The 21,494-nt window shown below is 41.2% G+C and overlaps 1 protein-coding gene across 1 annotated transcript; it reads right to left on the bottom strand.

Annotated features, from left to right (window-relative positions):
- Positions 1–8,923: 8,923 nt before the first annotated feature.
- On the bottom strand, positions 8,924–19,945 carry LOC133367450 (vomeronasal type-2 receptor 26-like). Its single transcript, XM_061591552.1, has 5 exons — positions 19,700–19,945; positions 17,747–18,601; positions 16,441–16,668; positions 14,438–14,564; positions 8,924–9,834 (listed from the first exon to the last, which is right to left on the bottom strand). The coding sequence occupies exons 1-5, from the start codon at positions 19,943–19,945 to the stop codon at positions 8,924–8,926; spliced, it is 2,367 nt and encodes a 788-aa protein (XP_061447536.1).
- Positions 19,946–21,494: the final 1,549 nt, after the last annotated feature.

The raw sequence follows: 21,494 nt of genomic DNA, 5'->3' as shown, positions 1-21,494 counted from the left end.
AGTCTGAGTTGAACATGATCTGTGCACAGCTAAGAGGAAAGCCTTTTAGCCACAACATTTCTGAGGAGGAGAAGGACATGGGTAGTTATATAAATGGGTCTGCTCCCCAAATCCCCCTACACCAATGTACACCAAAGTAAATAGTCAGACCACCTGTGGCATCTTGTAGATATTTAAGATGTGGGGCATCTGCTTGGAGTTATGAGAGGTGAGTCCACCAATGATGGCCATTAGCTTGAACGTCTGGTCACAGATGAAGTTAATAGGGTTCCTGTGTTTTAGGAAAAGGAGAGCCATAGTTCCGTAACAGCCTCCCATTTCATTGTCAGCATTTTTAGCAAATATATAAGATAGTGTGCTGTTGGGTAAGAGGTGGGTATTCTTGTTGATCTCATTTATGGCAAACACAAAGACAAGGCTTTGATGGTAGTAATTTGGCAATAGGCTGCAATGAGATTTCAACACAGACTTAGGCCTTTTGCATATCAATTGATACATATAGATTTTCACTGGGAAATATTGTATCTTTATTACTCTTGTATACCTCTAGCCTTTCAAAAGGGTTATTGCCACCTCATTATCTTTCTTTTGGTGGTACTGACTATGATGATGATGATGATTACTTATTACATTTCTATGAACCCCCCTTCTCAAAGAAGTGTAGGTGTCAAAGCTATCAATACAATATAATAAAAAGGTGAAACATTTAAAGCATTAAGGACATCTTCAATATTGAAATGCATTACAAACATCTAACTTATCACATACTCCCACAGCTAATGCTTTCAAGGATTCTGGGACCAGTATCTATTAGCCATCAAATGCCTGCATGAACAGGGATGTTGTTTTTAAAGGTTAATAATAAATGAAACAAATGCACACCAGCGGGGGCATTCCACAAATAGGGAATTACCCCTGAGAAGGTCCTGACATGAGACAGAACCAAAGGGCCACTCCTAGAGGCAGCAGAACCACCAGGACCTTCCCTGCCGATTGCAGGACCAAAGGTGGTTGATTTTTGAGAGAAGCTCTTTTTTTTGTATTTGGATCCCAAGTTCTTTAATGGCTTGTATGCTAGTATTAACACCTTGAACTGGGCCTTCCAGTTCACTATCAGCCAGAGCAGCACTTTCAGCAAAGGTGACACAAGGCCCCATTGGGCTGCCCTGCTCACCAAGTTAACAGCTAAATTCTGCACTAGCTCCAAGTCATCAATAGCAGTTCCAGTTATAGCACATTGTGTAGTCCATGTGGGAGGTCACTGGAGCATGAACAGCTTGAAGCAAGACTGTTCCTGGTTCAGGAACAGCCACAGCTGGCAAACCAGCCTAAGCTGGATGAAAGCATTCCTGGCCACAGAAACCACTTGGAACTCCAGTGACAAATGAATACAATTTTTAATGGAAAACCCTACGATGTAGTGGCTAGGCTGTGCAAATCTAGATGATGAAGGCTTAATTTTTACCTCAAGGCAGAAACTTTGCTACTGGATAGATATACTTAAAATATGCCTTATTTTCACGATATATAAGATTATCAGGACATTTCTGCTGCAGAAATGTCATTAATTTATGGATGGGAAATGTAATGGGAAGTCCTGTGATGTAGAAACAAGGCTGCTGGATTTTGGTGTGGAAGGGTTGGCCTCAGAAGTTCTCAATTATAACATGCAGTAACAAGGCAGGACTGGGAAACCATCGTAATCATAACTTAATTTACAAAATAATTATTATATATGGAAACACAGCAGTATGAAAACTGAGCAAGTAACTTAAATATATACACCACATCCATTTTGGAGAAAGGATTGCATGATGTTTTGATGTTCCAAAGCACATTCTTCTTCTTCATTTTAATCAGTGGAGAACAGCATTAATCTTACTTACAGGATTTACAATATCTTCACTAGTCCTCCTGTGACTTTCATTGCCTCAGATTGTGATACCACTCTCTCTTTTGCCAATATTCATACTAAGACATTCAGCTGGCATTTTAATTCTACCAAAGGGAATCTTTTGATATAATAGAATATATACTTACTAGGCACTCATTTTTGGATCTGGATATGTATTAAATTGGATCTTATTAAAATCCTGAATGATAAAAGAGACAAATTCACCAATGACAATATTCTTTGGAATGCCACCATGTTTTTGAACCATTGGCTGCCAACATCTCTTGTTCAGATTCATGCCAACAATGCAAGGCAGCTGCAGCTGCAAAAGAAGAAGCAGTAGCAATATCCATCTGGCTACCAGCAAATTTCGGCCCCAACTGGACATATTCATTGTGAGAAATACACAGAACAGGAGTACCTGCAAAACCACAGGAGGGTTAAATAACCTTTGATGTTTTACTGATTCGAATTTGGACTCTTAAAACATCCGTTTGACACAGCCCTTCCAAACAGCTGTTTGTAGAAAGCTGTTTTGAGCCACATCTTTATAGTTTGAGAGTAGCATTTCACCAGCACCTGAGCTAGAGTCATCTGAGTTTTTTTATAACAATGGGATCCCACTACAATTACACAAGAACATTGGTTATGATAATTACAGGGCAGATAATTACATTTTCCAAGATTCTCAGCTCTCTTAAGGGAAGATTCTTTGTTTTCTTCATGTCCAGTGCTTTCTAATGAAATGGTCAGTGCTAGAATTCAGGGCATGTTGGATATTATAGGAGGGTAAGAGTGTCCCTGTGTGAAGTCAAGTAGGAAAACATGGTGTCTTCATTCCAATCCTCAGGATTCTATAGCTTATAAAAGTGGTATCTGTTGGGCCAGTAATTGCATACTCAGCATAACTAATCTATCTGTTGAGGTCTATCAAAATACCTAACCTCAAAGTGATGTGACAAAAATAATCACAGATACAGCAATTTTAATAGTGCTGAAGATTGCAGCTTGACCCTTTATTCTAGTCTTTATGAAAGTATATCACATATGTGTTTTTTTTCAAATTAGGTGAAAACTATGGATGTACTTTATTCAGGCTTTTTCTGGATCATGCATTGTAATTGTTCTGGTGAACTTCTGATCAGTGTTCCAAAAATAATTTAATCTACAGGCTTCTGTGGCATATGTGCTGTGGAGAGCTACCTAGTGTTGCAATGATGATGATGAGTCTAAATAATAATAATAATAATAATAATAATAATAATAATACTAGGCTTGTTGTTGCTATTATGTAAAAACTCAATGATAACATCAGTTAATATTACAATTTGCAATCAGAAGAAATTAAAAACCAATAAAAACATTATTACAAACACTTAATAAAAGCATTAATAAATGCTGGATTGGTTAAAAGGCCTGTCTAAAAAGTACAGTTTTCAAGAGACGCATGAAAGAAAGAAAGGATAGTTCCTGCTGCACCTTCATTGGTAAGGAGTTCCACAGGGCAGGTGCCACCACACAAAAAGGCTTAATCCCTGGTGGAGGCCAGCCGAACCTCGGGGGTGTGGGGGACCACTAAAAGTGCCCCATCAGAAGATCTACACACACACACAGCTTTTTTGTGACATTAGATATTCAAAGCCTCCAGTGACAATGGTGGCTGCAGGAAGTTTCGCTCCAAGGAGCTGTTCCCTCCAGAGGAGTGTAACCCATCCAAAACAGGCTGACTCCCCACTTCTGAGGTCCAAGAACTCAGAATACATAACACCTCTCACTTTTCAGGATTCAGCTTCAATTTATTGGCTCACATCTGGCCTATCATTGTTTCCAAGCACCAGTCTAGCACATGAACTGCCTCTTCTGAGTTAGGTGGAATGGAGAGATAGAGCTGACATCATTTTCATATTGTAAATCTCCTGATGAGAGCTCCTAGCAGATTCAAATAGATGTTGAATAGCATCCGGAACAAAATGGAACAATGGGACATTCCTGTGGTACCAAGCAATATCTCTCCCATAATAGCTCAAAAGGCATGAGCATAGCCCCCAAAGTATAGTGCTCCCAACCCCCCCCCAAGCCATTTCAGAAGGATGCCACGATGAACGGTATTAAAACAATCCTTCCTGGAGGATCTCTCTCAGAGAATGGTATTCAGATACTGCCCCATGGAGTTCCTCAGGGATTCATGCTGTCCTCTATGCTATTGAACACCTATATGAAACAGATGGAAGAAGTTATATGGAGGTTTCAACTAAATTGTCATCCATATGTGGAAGACACTCCTTTCTGCCTCTTTTCTCTCTCTCTTTATCCTATGGAGGTTGTGGAACTCGTTAAACCGGTGCCTGGAAACATTTTGGCATGGACAAGGGTGAAGAAGCAGAAACTTAATGCAGAAAAGATGGAGGTGCTGTGGATGAGGATATCACTGTTCCTGGATTCAGGTGCTCAACCAGTTTTAGACAGCATTGCACACCCCTGAAGGACTGAGTTCACAGATTGTGGGTGCTTCTTGAGCCATCACGGACTGGGAAAGCTCAAGTGTTTGGAGTGTATAGGAGTATACTTGTCACATCCAGACTGCATTACTGTACTGCATGCTACACAGGGCTGCCTGTGAAGAAGGTCTGTGCTCCAGATTCAGCCAAAGCCCAAGAAATTTTGGAGAGATTCAGAAGGACTTGTGTTTTTCCTGAGCTGCTTGGGTAGAACCCCAGATTGCCACAAGTCGAGTTGGGCCACCTACAGTGATCTGGGATTGTCAATTGGGGGGGGCTCAGAGAGGAAGCAGAAACAGGCACTGGGTGGAAAAAGGGATAGGTCAGGCAGGAAAAGAAAGGGTTTAGGAGAGACAGCTGCATTTTTCCCAGGGTGTGGATCCCTTTGGATGCAGGGTGTGAGATGCTCCTTCAAAAGTGGCTTTCCCATCTGAACACTCCTTTTTATTACCTGACTTTCCTTTTACCCACCCAGACCTGCTTGCCTTTTTTTCCTGCCTGACACTTTGGCTACTGAAGCAGCACCTCACAAGATCAATGTCTCCACTCCGCAGCTGCCATGCATGTTACGATGGGACCTTGAACTTCCTCATGAGCATAGCTCACTAGAAATCCAAGTTCCCCTATCAAGAGAGCAGCAGGATCTTTCGCTGGAGTTACCTGCACGTCACCCCCCAGAGCATGCATAATTTTACCCTTAACCCAATGACACATACACAGAAAGTAAAATAAAGAGTGGTTTTATTAAGAGAAGAAACAAGGAAAAATATTGCAGTTTACAATTGCAGTTAACAATGAGCAGCTTTCTAACTATTATTCATTCATTCAGCAACACTGGATAGACTAAAGCAAAGAGACTAAACTTATGCAGACTTTCACATTAAGCTCACCCACACAGAAAGAAAAGAAAGAAAGAAAAAGGCCCAGAAGTTGCATATACCTTTCCTGGAGAGATGCTGCAAGACCAAGGCTGAGAGAGAGACTTTTGTATCTAGCCCAATGAGCAAAAGCTCAGCCCTTTGTAACCAGCGCCAGATTTGAAAGTTCTCACCCAAATCCATAGCTATGAAATTGTTCCAAAGATGCTAGCATGCGTTGATAAGAAAAGCAACTGTTGGAGCCCTCCAGAAGAGGAACTGCCCACCCCTTCACACTTCTCATGTTTTATACCTTTTCCTAACTAAACTGACCCCATTGTAATCCCAATGTAAATGTCTCCAGGAGGATGTGGACATTACAAAAAAAGGAACAATGAAAGAATTCAGGACCATCAGTCAAGGAATGTGTTGTTTTTCCAGAAACCATTCCTTGAGGGATTCCCAGTTAATGACTGCAATCTCCTACCTGTGAATTCCTAATGTTCTGTCTCTTCCTTTCAGATTATCATAAGGGTTATGCCGACCATTTCCTAGGTTGAAAGGAGCTATCCTGTCTCCTTCAAAGGCTTAGAAATGCATAACACCTCCCAGTTTGAGAGGAGCTATTCTGTTTCCTCCTGAAGGCCTAGATTATTTTAAACATTTCTTTTGTTTGAAAGGAGCGCCTATTCTTACTGGGTGTCATTCCCCAAATTTCCATAGGAGTCAGGAAGTCTATACCTTCAGGTTTGCAAGATATGTACTCAGAGGTCACAAAGGCACTGTTTCCCAGGAATCTTTGCTGTTGCAGGCTTTCCAACTCTGGTTCACTGAGATGAATCAAAGATCAAAAATCCCCAATATTTGATTCCTCATTACATGCAGAGGATTTGGTCCTGAGGAGGTGCAAGGTGTTCATTTGTAAGGGAAGCCACTTGCAAAGGAGCATTCCACAAGACTGTATCCCCCCCCCACTCTCAGTGGGGAGGGGAAGAGATGCAATCTATCCCCCACCCTCCTGACCATACATTTAATTATACTATTTTTTTTAAAAAAAATCAACTGTTAACCCTGCTCCTAAATCCATTTGGGACCAGATCTGGGGTGCATTGTCCTTGCTTTTCCCCCAGCAGGTTGGCTCAATCTGGCAGCCAAGAATGTGCCTGGGTGGGGTGGGGATGGAGTGAAACACAGCTAAACTGGAAAGACAGTTCAGAAATTTCAACCACTGCAAAATGCAAAGTGGTCAAAATATATTGCATAGATATTGTACCAGTTGAATTGGTTTGCAGTGTGTTTCTAGGCCCAAAGTGCTGGCTATGTCCTTCAAAGTCCAGAATGGGTTGGTAAGGGGTTGCTTAAAGGATAGCTGGCAGCATGAACAGCATGCCTGTACTTCATGCTCTACATCAGACATCCTGCAATCAGGCAGATGGGCATTAATTGAATTCCATTGGTTTATTATGTTCTTTAAGAAAATTATTTTTCATAAAGATCTTTGTTCCTTTCTGCAGCTTTTATAAACTGGATTTATGAACAGGGCCTGTTATGCAGGAGGCTGACTTATTGTTCATTTCTGTACTACTTATTTAGGTTTTAGTATTTTTATATAATGGATATTGTTAAAGGTTTCGTGTTTTATTTTATTTGGATTTTAATATATATTGTATGTTTTAAAAAGTGGGTCAAAAACAAATTGCTAGAGAACAAAAGAGACAACAAGGCCAAACTAGGTGGAAGTTGTTATCCTGCTTTGTAATTTACCAACTAAATGCAGATTTGGTGCTGTCTGTGGTTTTAGATTCTTAAAGTATACACAGAAACATGGGGAAGTGGGCAGGAAAGAAGTTAGAAGAAATATGGAAGTAACTTTTACCAGCTTCGGCTGATGAGACAGCTGCGGCTGTTTCTGGACTGGGATAGCCTGACCACTGTTGTCCACACACTGGTAATCTCCACGCTGGATTACTGTAATGCGCTCTATGTGGGGCTGCCCTTGAGGTTGGTCCGGAAGCTGCAGCTGGTTCAAAATACAGCGGTGAGACTGCTCACTGGGGCAGGGTATTGCCAACATGTCACCCCATTGCTGAAAGAATTGCACTGGCTGCCCATTTGCTACTGGGCCAAGTTCAAGGTTCTAGTGTTGGTGTACAAAGCCCTATACAGCTTGGGACAAGGATATCTGAAAGATCTTCTTATCCCTTATATACCCAATCGATCATTGCGCTCTGCAGGTGAGAGCCTCCTGGAGATACCATCTTATCATTCCACACAACATAGGAACCAGACCTTTAGTGTGGTGGCACTTAGCCTGTGGAATGCCCTTCCATTAAGTATTAGACAGGCCCCATCTCTGTTACCTTTTCGGTGCCTATTGAAGATCTTCCTCTTTCAACAAGCTTTTAAAGTTGAGACCTATCCCAGTCTGTGCCTGTGTTGGAATTGCTTTTCAATATGTTCTTAAACCTTCTTTTTAAAAATGTTTTTTAATCTTAGAAAATGTTTTGAAAGGTTTTTTTAATGAAACTTTTTTTGAAGATGTTTTGTTTTAAATTTGTTTTTATGATGTTTTAAAGTTTTTAGTGCTTTTGTTTGCTGCCCTGGGCTCCTGCTGGGAGGAAGGGAGGGATATAAATCAAATAATAATTAAAAATAAATAAGAGTACAAGGGTGGCAGAACATATATGAAGGGGGCAACTATATCAATGGTGGCAGTGACGTACCTGAGCAAGTAACTGTAGAATATTACAGAAGACAAATTCAGGGCTGTTATCTTTGAGAGTCATAAAGATACACGGGGGGGGTTGAGGATTGACTTGGAACATGAAAATGTATAACAAGAGCTGAGGGAAATAGGCTGAATCCCAAATAGTAGGTTTGCTATGAGTGGTGGAAGAAATATAAACTCCATGTCTCCCTCTGCTAAAGGTGGAGTGTTGACATGTTGGGGATAGAATAGAATAGAATAATAGAGTTGGAAGGGGCCTATAAGGCCATCGAGTCTAACCCCCTGCTCAATACAGGAATCCAAATCAAAGCATTCCCAACAGATGGCTGTCCAGCTGCCTCTTGAATGCCTCCAGTGTCAGAGAGCCCACTACCTCTCTAGGTCATTGTTTCCATTGTCGTATGGCTCTAACAGTTAGGAAGTTTTTCCTGATGTCCAGTCGAAATCTGGCTTCCTGCAACTTGAGCCCATTATTCTGTGTCCTGCACTCTGGGACGATCGAGAAGTGATCCCAGCCCTCCTCTGTGTGACAACCTTTCATGTACTTGAAGAGTGCTATCATATCTCCCCTCAGTCTTCTCTTGTCCAGGCTGAACATGCCCAGTTCTTTCAGTCTCTGTGACAGTGACACTGGGGAGGGGACTGATATTGGGAGAGTCCCAAGGGCCAAATAGAAAGTCTTGGAAGGCCACTTTCAGCCATCGGGCCTGAGGTTTCCCACCATTACATAAGCTCCTCAGCGATACCAGTAATCAATTCTCTTTGCTTTTATTGGAAGAGGATAACAAATATAACAATTTATGCATACTATAGTTGCTGCAAATACTAACAACCCAATTCATGAACATAACATAAACAAAATAAAATAAAAATGATTTTATGTTCTTTAAAAAGCCAGAGAATCATAGAGAGGAAGGTAGAAAGAAGCTAAACAGAAAGGAGAGATTCAGATAATGCCATTCTTTTTCTTTACAAGCTGATCTCTAGTGTTCAGCTCAGGCTTCAGTACAATAATATAGAATTTGGGTATGAAGATGCAACCCAGTAATCCAGCAGTAGAGGCCAAGATGGAGAAGATCTCCACAACCACCATGTATTTCCCTTTGGTGCTCAGGTAGGTTGGGACAAAGGACAACCAAACACTGCAAAACACCAACATACTAAAGGTGATCAGTTTGGCTTCATTAAAAGTATCAGGCAACTTTCTGGCAAAGAAAGCCACAGTGAAGCTGATGATGGCCAGAAACCCCATGTAGCCCAAGACAGTATAAAACATGGTGATTGATCCTTCATTGCATTGCACAATGATCTGGTCAGTCTGGGAGTGCATGTCATACTCTGGGAAGGGAGGAGAGGTTGCCAGCCACACTGCACAGATGCCAGTTTGAATAAAAGTACAGAGAATAATGACAGAGATTGATAGCCTCTTCCCTACCCATTTCCTCATTCTGTTTCCTGGCTTGGTGGCCATGAAGGCCAGGACCACAGTAATGGTTTTAGCCAACACACAAGAAATAGCAAGGGAGAAGATGACCCCAAACACTGTTTGGCGGAGAAGGCAGGTCAACTTCCTAGGATGTCCAATGAACAAGAAGGAACATAGAAAACAAAGCAACAGGGAAGTGAGGAGGGTACATGTGATGTTCCAGTTGTTGGCCTTGACAATGGGAGTATTCTGGTGCTGAATGAAGATCCACATTACCACAAGAGTAATAAGAAAAATGAAAAGAGCAAATGAAGCCAGAGTCATTCCCAAGGGGTCTTCATATGATAGATAGATTATATGTTTAGGGATGCAGTGATCCTGGTTCTTGTTTGGATGCTGATCCTCAGGGCACTTGTTGCAATGGTCTGCATCTGAAAGTTTTAAGTCTCAACAGTTAAAAATGTACATGTACCTTCTTAACCTAGATGACATTGACTATTTAATGTTGTGGAATGAAATAGAACTTTGAACATATTTCTTTTGGAGAAGAATAGTGGAATCATTTCCTTTCATGTTATTAATTAATACGATAATCATGATTTAGAACCTTTTGGTAAAAATGGATGGGCAGTAATGACCCTGAACAATTTAATTCATTTGGACTTAATAATTAGAAACATCACACATTCTGCTCAAATACTAATGTAATCAGAGCTTGGAAGATTACTTTTAAAAAGTAATAAATTACAGTTACAGTTACATGGCCCCAAAAAGTAGTAATTACCATTACAATTACAATTGCTCTGAAAGTAACTGATTACTTTACTTTTACTCAAAAGTAATTGCTACAATTACATTTCAGTTACTTTTTTTAAAAAAAGCCTACAAGGTGCTGGCCTTGGCTGCTGCACATGTAAGTAGCCTAAAACAACATTAAAAATAAGCACGCACACACAGAGGGTAGTAGAATAAAAAATTTTATCCGTAAGATTAACAGAATCTCACATCCCCTCACCCCACCCCAGCAATGATTATACCCCAACACACATTTTTTTGTATATATATATTGCTTCCAGCTCTTTTCTCCTTCCACTCCTGTCAATTTTTAAACCATTGTTTTCTCCACCCCATCTCGCTCTCCACCTCCTCCCTTGTCGCCTCCTAAGCACCCACAGAGCATGAAGGAAAAACAACGCTGCAGAGAAGCCCAATTTGAAGTACATGATTTTTATTCACAAATCAGAGGAGCAGAAGACTTCTCCCCCTCCCCCCCAAGTAATGCGCAAAAGTAATGCTGGAAACTTTACAATTACTCCTCAAATGTAATGAAGTTACTACTTGTTCTATTACCAGCAAAATGTAATGAAGTTACCCACTCGTTACTCAAAAAAGTAATAAATTACAAGTAATTCCTTACTTGTAACTAGTTACTTCCAAGCTCTGAATGTAATACATTGTAACGGTCATCCAAAATAGGAAGTTGAAAAGAGGATATATAATTTGAACTGAATTATCTAAAATCTAGGATTTGTATATCCAGTATTAGGGAGAAGCAGTACTTCATTCAATATATTCCCAGAACATTCCATGGAAGCACATATAAATTAATCATTCTGAAAGAGTAAATTTCTGAAATATATTATTTTTGATTGATTGATTGATTGATTGAAATGGGTAGCAACAGGACACCATGATATGAATCTGACCTTCCAAAGCTTAATCCCAGTCCACTAAGCTTCACGTGTTGCTGTAAATGAACTCACTTTTAGGATTTTTATTAATTTATTTGTGACAATATCTAAAAGAAGTTAAAAAGCAACTGAAGTGCTATGTAAAATATAAATCCATTAAAAAGGAAATAAACCTACATAAAGAGATCCCCAGACTCCTCAAAATTAAGAACAGATTTAAATAATATCAAGGCTGCCTATGTTATTTGACATGCTTGGATGAATAGAAAGGCCTTCACATGGAACTGAAAACTATATAAAGATGGCACTAGGCAAGTCTCCCTGTGAAAGCTGTTTCATAACTCAGGTGCCACTACTAAAAAGTCTCCCTAGTATCCCTTCATTATCCATCTCCCTTCATTCAACAAAGTAGGGCCTACAGAGAAGATCTGAAGGCTGAGGTAGGTAAATATGGGAGGAGGCAGCCATTCAGGTAGCGTGGTCCCATTAAGGCTCTTGAGTTAGAAACAGCACTTTGGGCTCAGAAATGGATGGGTGCAGTGCAGCTGACAATGCACAGGCATAAAATTCTGGGAAGATTAAAAGCATCACATCAAGTCTGACATGGAAATGGACTGAGAGCCAGAGTAGTTGATAAAGCAGAGGTGTAAAATGTTTGACCCTGTCCCAGTTAATAAACTTGTGTCCCTGTTCTGGCCCAGCTGCAGTGTGTGGCTCAGTTTCAAAAGGCAACCCCACATACAGCACAGAGCAATATTTTAAGTGGGGAAGTTACCAGAATATACGTAATTGTGGCAAAGCTATCTCCATCCAGGCAAGTTCACAGGTAGTACATCCACCATACCTGATAAAAGGTGTCACAAGTCAAAGAGATCACTTGAGACTCCAATAACATTGGGTCAATAAGCATGTCAAGACAACAAACTGATCTTTTACGGGGAATGCAACCCCTCCTAGAATGGGCTCATCACCATTCAGTTTGGTAGATGAACCATTAGCCAACAGTAACTCTGTCGCAACTATATTGGGTCTCAATTTATTTGCCTTCATCCAGTCCATTACTGGCTCATGACAGATATGCCTCACCTGCATCTGATGGAACAGAGATATAGATAGATGTCTTCTACATACTGGTGACACCTCAGTCCAAACCTCTGGATGACCTTTCCAAGCAGTTTAATATTGAAGTTAAGCAACATGGAGGAGACAACAGAAAGCTGCAGAACCTCAACTCATGACGGCCAAGAAGTTAAGCATTAGTCTCCCATCATCACCTTTTGGAAATGTCCATCTAAGTAGGAGAGGGAGCACTACCAAGCAATGCTTCCCTCCCAACCCAGGGAAGAATATCCAGAGCTAACCATGGTTCATTGTACATGGTTCATTGTATTGTACCTCAAATCAAAAGGGCTACATCCACCTTTTTTACTCTCAATAAAGGTGATCATCTGATGTGGCTGTCTTGTCCTTGGAGCAGTGTCTCAGGGTCCAAAGAATACAGTGATTTCTGTCCATGATGAGATAGGTCCAAATGTAGAAGAGGATGTCTTTCCTCATAATCCACTTTGTTGCAACTAGTGTGGAAGCCTCCTTTGCCCTTGCAGCTCTGCCATTGGTGCTCTGACAGCAGTATATGCAAAGAGGTGTGTGCCAGAGGCACTATTTGAGTCTTTCTGATTTGGTAAACCATATTTGTATGATGGAAAGGAGGGATGGAAGAACAGAGGTATGTATAAGATCCCTGTTTATAAATATGCCGTCTAGGCAAGCTCCTGGATCTATCCCTTTCACTAGAGGCTCAGGTGACTTCAGTCATTAGGAGTACCTCTTTTCCCCCTGCTTCTTCTGGTAAGACAGATGTTTCTGTTTCTGGACCAGGATAGCCTGACCACTGACATTCATGTGCTGGTAATCTCCAACTTGTATTGTTTTAAAATGTTTTTTATGTTTCTGTACACCACCCTGATGGTTTATGAGAGGATAGTATATACATGAATTTATGAATAAAATATGTGGACCTACCATGAGGATGGCCTGGAAGCTGCAGCTAGTGCAAAAGGCAGAGGTTCAGCTGCTCATTGAAGCAGAATATTGACACAGTTGAAAGTACTCCCTTTTCCCTGGCTCCCAATTTATTACCGGGATAACTTCAGGATGCTGCTACTGGTGGGCAAAACCCTATACAATTTGTGGCCAGGATATTTTAAAGATTGTCTCACCCCTTCTAAATGCAACCAATCAGTGTGATCTGCCAGAGATGGCATCCTGCAGATAACATCCCATTAGGAGACCCATTCCATAGTTGCAGCAACTATCATTTGGATCTCTCTCCTGTTATATACAGTATTAGACATGACAGATGTCTGTGATTGTTTCAGTGGCTGTTGAAGTCCTTTTTCCTCCAACAACCTTAAATTGTTAAATATATCCACTTAAATTTACACTATTTAACTCTGTATCTGTGTTGGATCTGAAATTGTTTTAATTGTATTTATTATTGTTAATAATAATAATAATAATAATAATAAATTTGTGTGTCGCCTATCTGGCAATTAGCCACTCTAGGCGACGTACATTAAAATGAAATAAAATACAATAATATCAAATACAGTCACATTAATAACAGTAGATAAAATAAATACTGGACAGTCATCAATACATATATAAAACAATTATTTTAGCAGCATACGATAGATGACAAAATCATGGAGATTTACCCATCCCAAGGACCTCAAAGGCCTGTTGGAATAGCCACGTCTTCAGGGCCTTGCGGAATACATCTAGGGAAGGGGCATGTCGAAGATCACATGGGAGGGAGTTCCAGAGAGTGGGGGCCACCACAGAAAAGGCTCTCTCCCTAGTACCCACCAACCTAGCTGTTTTGGTTGGCGGGATTGAGAGAAAGCCTTGTGTGGTTGATCTAGTTGGGCGGCATAATTGGTGGCGGTGGAGGCGCTCTTTCAGGTAAACTGGGCTGAAACCATACAGGGTTAAGTCTATTTGGAATGTTTTATGAGAAGTGATTCATAATATGAGTACATAAATTCATATATATCTATACTATACAGCAAATCACTGTACAATTGAATAAGAATAGCCAAATATGTTAACAGACTGCATGCAAAGAACTGCATCTAAAGTGATATGAAAGCTCTTTCGAAGTTCTTATATATTCACATATCAGGTTTTTATATCTAAAATGCCTTATTCATACATTAAACTCATAGTGTGATGACAAGGGCAGTTATTGATGATCATGCATGTGAAAACCATCCTTCAGAGCAAATTTGCTTTACAAACATCTGGACTACCATCCCCAGGTAACTGTGCAATCTCTACTTACCTATCAGGTTTGAAACCATTCCTTCCAAGCACTGCGGACAATCATAACAACAAATCTGTTCTCCCTGTCGCACAATTCTGCTGTGTCCAGGATGGCAATTCTCAACACACGTGGAGCGGGGTAGAATCTAAGAATACCCAGAAAGAAAGGAATTGGGGTGTAGACCAGCAGTGGGGAATCTTCAGCTCATTGGCCTAATTAGGTCTAGCAGAGGTCTCAGTTTAGTCTGCTATGAAATTTTCTCTAAGTCATGGACACTCACCCCACATATATACATTTGCATGACTTTGCGTGTGGGACACATAAAGATGTGGCTGTAAAGGAACAATTGTCATCCTGGGCTCATTCTGGGAGAAACAGTGTGATACACATATAATAATAATAACAAACATTTCCCAACATAAAACCCATGTTACCTTACATGTTTCAAAATAAAATATCATATGGAATGAAACGTGCCATTTGTAATTCAGTAATATAAGAACACTGGTCAGGGGTCTGATTACTTTTGCAAGGCACTGTATGTTCTCTCTAGTGAACAAAGGTTTGAAGTAAGCCAACTAGTAAGTTCATATGTGAGTTGCGTTTTAAAACTGAGGACTCTACTGCCACTGGCTTCTCAAGCAGTTGTATAAGACAGTTATAAATATTGGATTCCACATTCTTGTGGCTGTTACATTTATATATTGCCCTTCCTCTCAAAGTGAGCCCAGGGTGATAGTATAGAGTGGCATACAAAATGGTTTGGAATATTTCCATTATGGATTCTCAAGGACTAAAATATTGTGCTGCTTTTTTGCAATTTTGGAACCCATATAGGAATTGGGTGGAAATCTAGTGAAAATCATTCTCACACCATCCTAACCAACATTTGAATTGGTTTGTGTGTTCTCCCTGAAATGAGCAGATTGTGAGTAAGAGGAGACATGATAGAGGTGTGTACAGTTATACATATCATATATATTGTGGAGAAAGTGGATAGAGAAACGTTTTTCTCACTCTTTCATAACGTTAAAACTTGGGGACATTCAATGAAGCTGAGCATTGGAAGATCCAGGACAGAAAATGTAAAGTACTTATTAACAAAGCACATTGTTAAATTATGGGATTTGCAGCCATAAGAGGCAGTGATGGCCACCAACTTGAATCACTTTAAAAGAGGATTAGACAAATTCATGGAGGATAAAGCTATCAATGGCTAGTAACCACAATTGCTATTTTCTGCCACCATGGTTGGAGTTAGTATGCTACTGAATACCAGTTTTTATTCATACCAGAGAGAGATTTTTTTTCCACTCAGGTCCCACTTTTGGCTTCTCATAGGCATCTGGTTGCCCACTGTGACCACAGAATGCTGGACTACATGAGCAACTGGCCTGATCCATCAGGTTCTTCTGATGTTCTCATGTTCTTAGTCTGGATTCCTTGCGTTCCATCTAGATCCCCTATAAGGTGGTCTGTGGGCTTTCCTCTGCCTTTGTTTGTTTGTGTTTTTAAAGTACTTACAGTCATTAATAAGCAGGTGTGTGCACAGACAACACAGTGCGTCCCCCTGACATGTCTTGATGATGTGCCATTAGTCTCTGGAAAAACTGTATGTTTAAAGTGTTTTAAAAACAAACATGTATACATACAATGTATTGCACATAAATTTCATTATATACAATTCCCCTGAGACTGATGGCACATGAACAAGATCCATCATTCTCAAGGAGACTTGCTTTCTTTTCAAAGTGCATGGTACAGTGTGCTAGCAAGCCATTTCGTGAGGAGCTGTAATTACTTTGCACAGAAAATGAATCCTGAGACCACTCTGTTGTTGTTTTTTTGAAAAAAACTATTTAGAAATAAAGTTTGTGAAAATTGTTAAGAATTTGTTTATATTTCTCCTAAAATATCTGCAAGGTACCAAAATGGGGCACACTTTATACCTGTGTGGAACCAGAACCAGCTTTTGGGCCCATCCATAAACCTATAGTTCTAGAAATAATAGTCCTTCCCACCTGGTTATACTTGTGATTCCACACAATAGCAATTCCATTGATGGTGAACTTTTTCCCTTCAGGAGCCTGTGGGTTCATCCTTCCAACAAGAACCCTATGGATGGACCGGTTGGCGAATGTGATTGTATTGATAATATCATATCCAGTTGCCAACTCGCCATTCTTATCAAAAAATATTTCTTCCCCAGCACTGTTGTTGAAGCAGACATGTTTCAGGAAGTAGTGAAGCTAGATGGGAGAAGGAAAGAGCATGAACTGAGGCCAGTGGAGGGAAGGGGTTTCTGAGATCTCCCTGGAATTTGCTGACTTGTCCTGTTGGCATGCAACCATTTTTTGCCACTCAAATTGCTGCTTCTTACTCATATATGATGGGCATAGGCTAATGCGATAAGATGCTTACCACTTTGCAAGTGTGCTAGGAAGATTACATTTGAACGTGTTACACTTTCCAGTGATAAGCCACATTTTTTATTTTATTTACATTTGAACGTGTTACACTTTCCAGTGATAAACCAGATTTATTTATTTATTTATTTATTTATTACATTTGTATACAGCCCCATAGCTGAAGCTATTTCTCACTCCACAAATTTGAAACATAGCTACTAAAAAGAAGGGTTTTTTTTCCCACTTCAAACTGGAATGGGTTCAGAGGAGGGCAACAAAGATGATCAGGGGACTGGAAACAAAGCCCTATGAGGAGAGACTGAAAGAACTGGGCATGTTTAGCCTGGAGAAGAGAAGACTGAGGGGAGATATGATAGCACTTTTCAAGTACATGAAAGGTTGTCAAATAGAGGAGGGCAGGGATCTCTTCTCGATCGTCCCAGAGTGCAGGACACGGAATAATGGGCTCAAGTTGCAGGAAGCCAGATTTCGACTGGACATCAGAAAAAAACTTCCTAACTGTTAGAGCCATACAACAATGGAACCAATTACCTAGAGAGGTAGTGGGCTCTCTGATACTGCAGGCATTCAAGAGGCAGCTGGACAGCCATCTGTCAGGAATGCTTTGATTTGGATTCCTGCATTGAGCAAGGGGTTGGACTCGATGGCCTTATAGGCCCCTTCCAACTCTACTATTCTATGATTCTATGATTCTGTGATTTCATATGAAGGTGAAAGTCTATATAAGTCTAGAAATATGTTGCATATTTGTTAATTCAAGGTGGTGATTCAAGGCAAGCTCAATATTTTTTTCTGTCAAAGACAATAGATTACTGCACTAAAAACAAAAACCTGAATCCAGCCTGTGAAAGATATTCATGTCCATGCATTAGAGTAGAGAAGGACATGAGAATCGTACCTGCCATGGATGAACATTGAGATTACTTATGGCTCCATCTCTCATTGCCTTCTGTTGAGATCTAGATAAGAGCATGGCATGGAGAGCATGTGCTACAGCATAAACAGCATTGTAGACACTATAGGTCTGACCAGACATCCCCATTTCAAACACAGTTTCAGAGAGGCTCCTCAACTTCTCTTCCCCAGAACAGATTTGTGCATCTGATTGATAAAGGTTATATTTGGGTAATGAACACCCAAATGCACTAGACCAGAAATGTTGTATCATGAAAAACATAGACTGATTAGGATTTAAGGTCTCAAGAAACTCTTTATATTCTACCACATCATTAGTATGGAGTGCAAAGGACAAGGTGCCATTGAAGGTTTTGGGTGTGAATGCATTACTATGGTGGACAGATGCAAAATTCCACTGAGCTGTTATGATCCAAACTCTCTCTATTGGTTTCATTTCATAATTTTCATGTGAAACAAGAGCAATCCGTAAGCTCTCCATAGACTGTGAATCCCCGTGAACAAGAATCGCATTGGTTCCAGTTGATGAGAGAATAAAACTTATTCTTTCCGTTATTTTTTTATTTTCAGCTGTATCTTTCCAAGGCTCCTTCAGTATTGGAATAATTTCCTTAAAAGCAATGCAAATATTGTTCTGCAGCAGCTGAGGAATGAGAGTCCTTAATAACATTTCTCCGCTGTCATCATCTGAAACAAAAAGACCAGTCCAGGTCCACCCAAAATGCTGAAGGAGCTGCACAATCCCAACATATTGAGGACTATCATTTGGGATCATTCGATAGAGAGAAGGGAACTGTACTTTATCACTCAATGCAGGTTCAAAGGAGGTGTAACTGAGCTAAAAACAATGACAATGATCTTTTTAGAAATAGCAAAAAGTTCTGGTTGTTTCCTTGATTTAGATTACTTCCTTCAAAGTTCTGGCAGGATGAGCTCACTTTATACTTGATCATCAAACAAATACTACAGAGGATACCAGCTCTCCATTACAGAAGTCTAAACAAGATTACCAAAGGGCTAACTAAGAAGTAGGAAGCAGTGGAAGAGTTAAATCACAAACTTTTACACACACCTTTATGCCCTCAGTATTGTATAATTGAAAATAGACTCATGAACCTGACATCTTCCAAATGTTTAACTATTTATTTGCTATAACACACTGTGAAAACTTTAAAAGGAGGAGCACAATAACAAGCCAACTTAATTGTCCCAGTTAAGTCCACAATTGTTCTAAACCTGATAAGATTATGGTGCCCTGTGTAAAGGGCCAGCTAAAGATCTCCCCACAGGGAGTGGCTCAGGGGTTACGTGCCCTGCCACCTGTGCAGCCATGGGCAAGCTGCATAATTCCAAAGAGCCCAGTTGCCCCCCAGCTGGCATTTGCAGACAAGGCAGGGGCTGGCTTGTGCAGCTGTGGCAAGCTGAGCAGGCCCTAGCCAGGTGGGGAGGACTAGCCTCAGAGAGAGGCAATGGTCAACCCCCTCTGAATACTGCTTACCATGAAAACACTATTCATAGGATAGCCATAAGTCAGGATCGACTTGAAGGCAGTCCATTTCCATTTTTACCACACAAAACAGCTTCTACTTCAAAAGACATAATGGCATTTTTCTGGAGTTACCTCATAAGAACATAAGAACAGCCTGCTGGATCAGGCCAGTGGCCCATCTAGTCCAGCATCTTTGTTCTCACAGTGGCCAACCAGATGCCTGGGGGAAGCCCGCAAGCAGGACCCGAGTGCAAGAACTTAAAGGAGCAGTACAGAAAATCCAGATACATCTCCATGAAAATGTGTTCAACCCATAAGTTGAATAAGAACTGTGAAGAGCTAAGAGCCATTGAGTCACACCAATTTTGAGGAAGGAAAGGAGGCACAACTGTGCCTGCTCCCCTAACTCCCCATACTAGGATACATTTTGTATATAGGCAGACACACCTGAGGCATCTTGTAGATATTTAAGATGTGTGGCATTTGCTTGGAGTTATGAGAGGTGAGCCCACCAATGATGGCCATTAGCTTGTAGGTCTTGTCACAGATATAGTTCAGGAAGTCCCTTTGTTTCAAGAAAAGGAGTTTCATAGTTCCAGAACAGGATCCCAGTTCATTGTCAGAACTGAGCATGAAAATGGAAGACAGTGTTGTGTTGGGTAAGAGATGGGCATTCTTGTTGATCTCTTGCATGCCAAACATAGACACAAGGACTTGGTGGTAGTAATTTGGCAGTATGCTGTAATGACATTTCAATTGAGACATAGGGCTATCACACATATCCTTGACTGAAAGTACATACAGTGGTCATATTATTATTATTATTATTTATTATTTATTTAATTTATTAGTCGCCCATCTGGCTGGTTGTCCAGCCACTCTGGGCGACGTACAAGATAAAACGATACATTAAAACATTAAAATTTAAAACCATAACAGTAAGAAACCTAACCCACCCCAAAAGCCTGCCTGAAGAGCCAGGTCTTCAAGGCCCGGCGGAAGCTTATCATAGAAGGGGCATGGCGGAGATCATTTGGGAGAGAGTTCCACAGGGTGGGGGCCACTATTGAAAAAGCCCTCTCTCTAGTCCTCACCAGTCTAGCTGTTTTAACCGGTGGGATTGAGAGAAGGTCTTCTGAGGCTGATCTTGTTGAGCGGCATCCCTGACGATGCTGGAGGTGCTCCTTCAGATAGACAGGGCTAAAACCGTATAGGGTTTTAAAGGTCAAAACCAACACCTTGAATTGGGCCCGGTAAACAACTGGTAGCCAGTGCAACTCCTTCAGCACTGGAGTGATGTGATCTTACCGGCAGCTGCCTTTAATCAGACGAGCCGCCACATTCTGTACCAGTTGCAGCTTCCGGACCGTTTTCAAGGGTAACCCCACGTAGAGCGCATTACAGTAGTCTAGGCGAGAGGTGACCAGGGCATGTACTACCGGTGGGAGCAGATGGTTGGGAAGGTAGGGGCGCAGCCTCCGTATCAGATGGAGTTGATACAGCGCCGCCCGGCTCACAGCCAAGACTTGAGCCTCCATGGTCAGCTGGGAGTCAAGAATGACCCCCAGGCTGCGGACCTGGTCTTTCAGGGGCAAACGTACCCCATTGAGCACCAGGTCCACATCCCCCAGCCTTCCCTTGTCTCCCACAAACAGTACCTCGGTTTTGTCAGGGTTCAGCTTCAGCTTATTCCTTCCCATCCAGCCACTCACCGACTCCAGGCACTTGGACAGGGTTTCTACAGCCCACCTCGGTGAAGATTTAAATGAGAGATAGAGCTGCGTGTCATCCGCACACTGATGACATTGCAGCCCAAATCTCCTGATGATTGCCCCCAGCGGCTTTATATAGATGTTGAACAGCATCGGGGAGAGGATGGAACCCTGTGGCACCCCACAAGTGAGAGGCCAATGATCTGAAACCTCATCCTCCAATGCCACTCTTTGGTACCTACCAGAGAGGAAGGAATGGAACCACTGCAATACAGTGCCCCCCATGCCTAACCTCTTCAGGCGGTCCAGGAGGATAACATGGTCAATGGTATCGAAAGCCGCTGAGAGGTCAAGGAGGACAAGGAAGGTGCATTCGCCCCTATCCCACGCCCTCCTCATATCATCTACCAAGGCGACCAAGGCTGTTTCAGTCCCATGTCCAGGCCTGAAGCCCGATTGAAATGGACCATTAGGAGCTATTTTTCAAATACCAGGCATAATGGAATAGTAGTGGAATAAACATATGGTAT

This window comes from Rhineura floridana, chromosome 11 (genome assembly GCF_030035675.1).
Source record: "Rhineura floridana isolate rRhiFlo1 chromosome 11, rRhiFlo1.hap2, whole genome shotgun sequence".
Taxonomy (NCBI): Eukaryota; Metazoa; Chordata; class Lepidosauria; order Squamata; family Rhineuridae; genus Rhineura; species Rhineura floridana.
This window is presented reverse-complemented; position numbering and strand designations above follow the sequence as displayed.

Bases quoted from the DNA above. Each gene is read 5' to 3' on its own strand.
- LOC133367450 (XM_061591552.1), bottom strand. From the start codon at position 19,945: ATGCAAGAGATCAACAAGAATGCCCATCTCTTACCCAACACAACACTG. The intron at 18,602-19,699 runs GTGTGTCTGCCT...CATTGTTTTTAG, and splicing joins ATATCTACAAGATGCCTCAG to CTCAGTTACACCTCCTTTGA. The intron at 9,835-14,437 runs GTAAGTAGAGAT...TAAAACTTTCAG, and splicing joins AATGGTTTCAAACCTGATAG to ATGCAGACCATTGCAACAAG.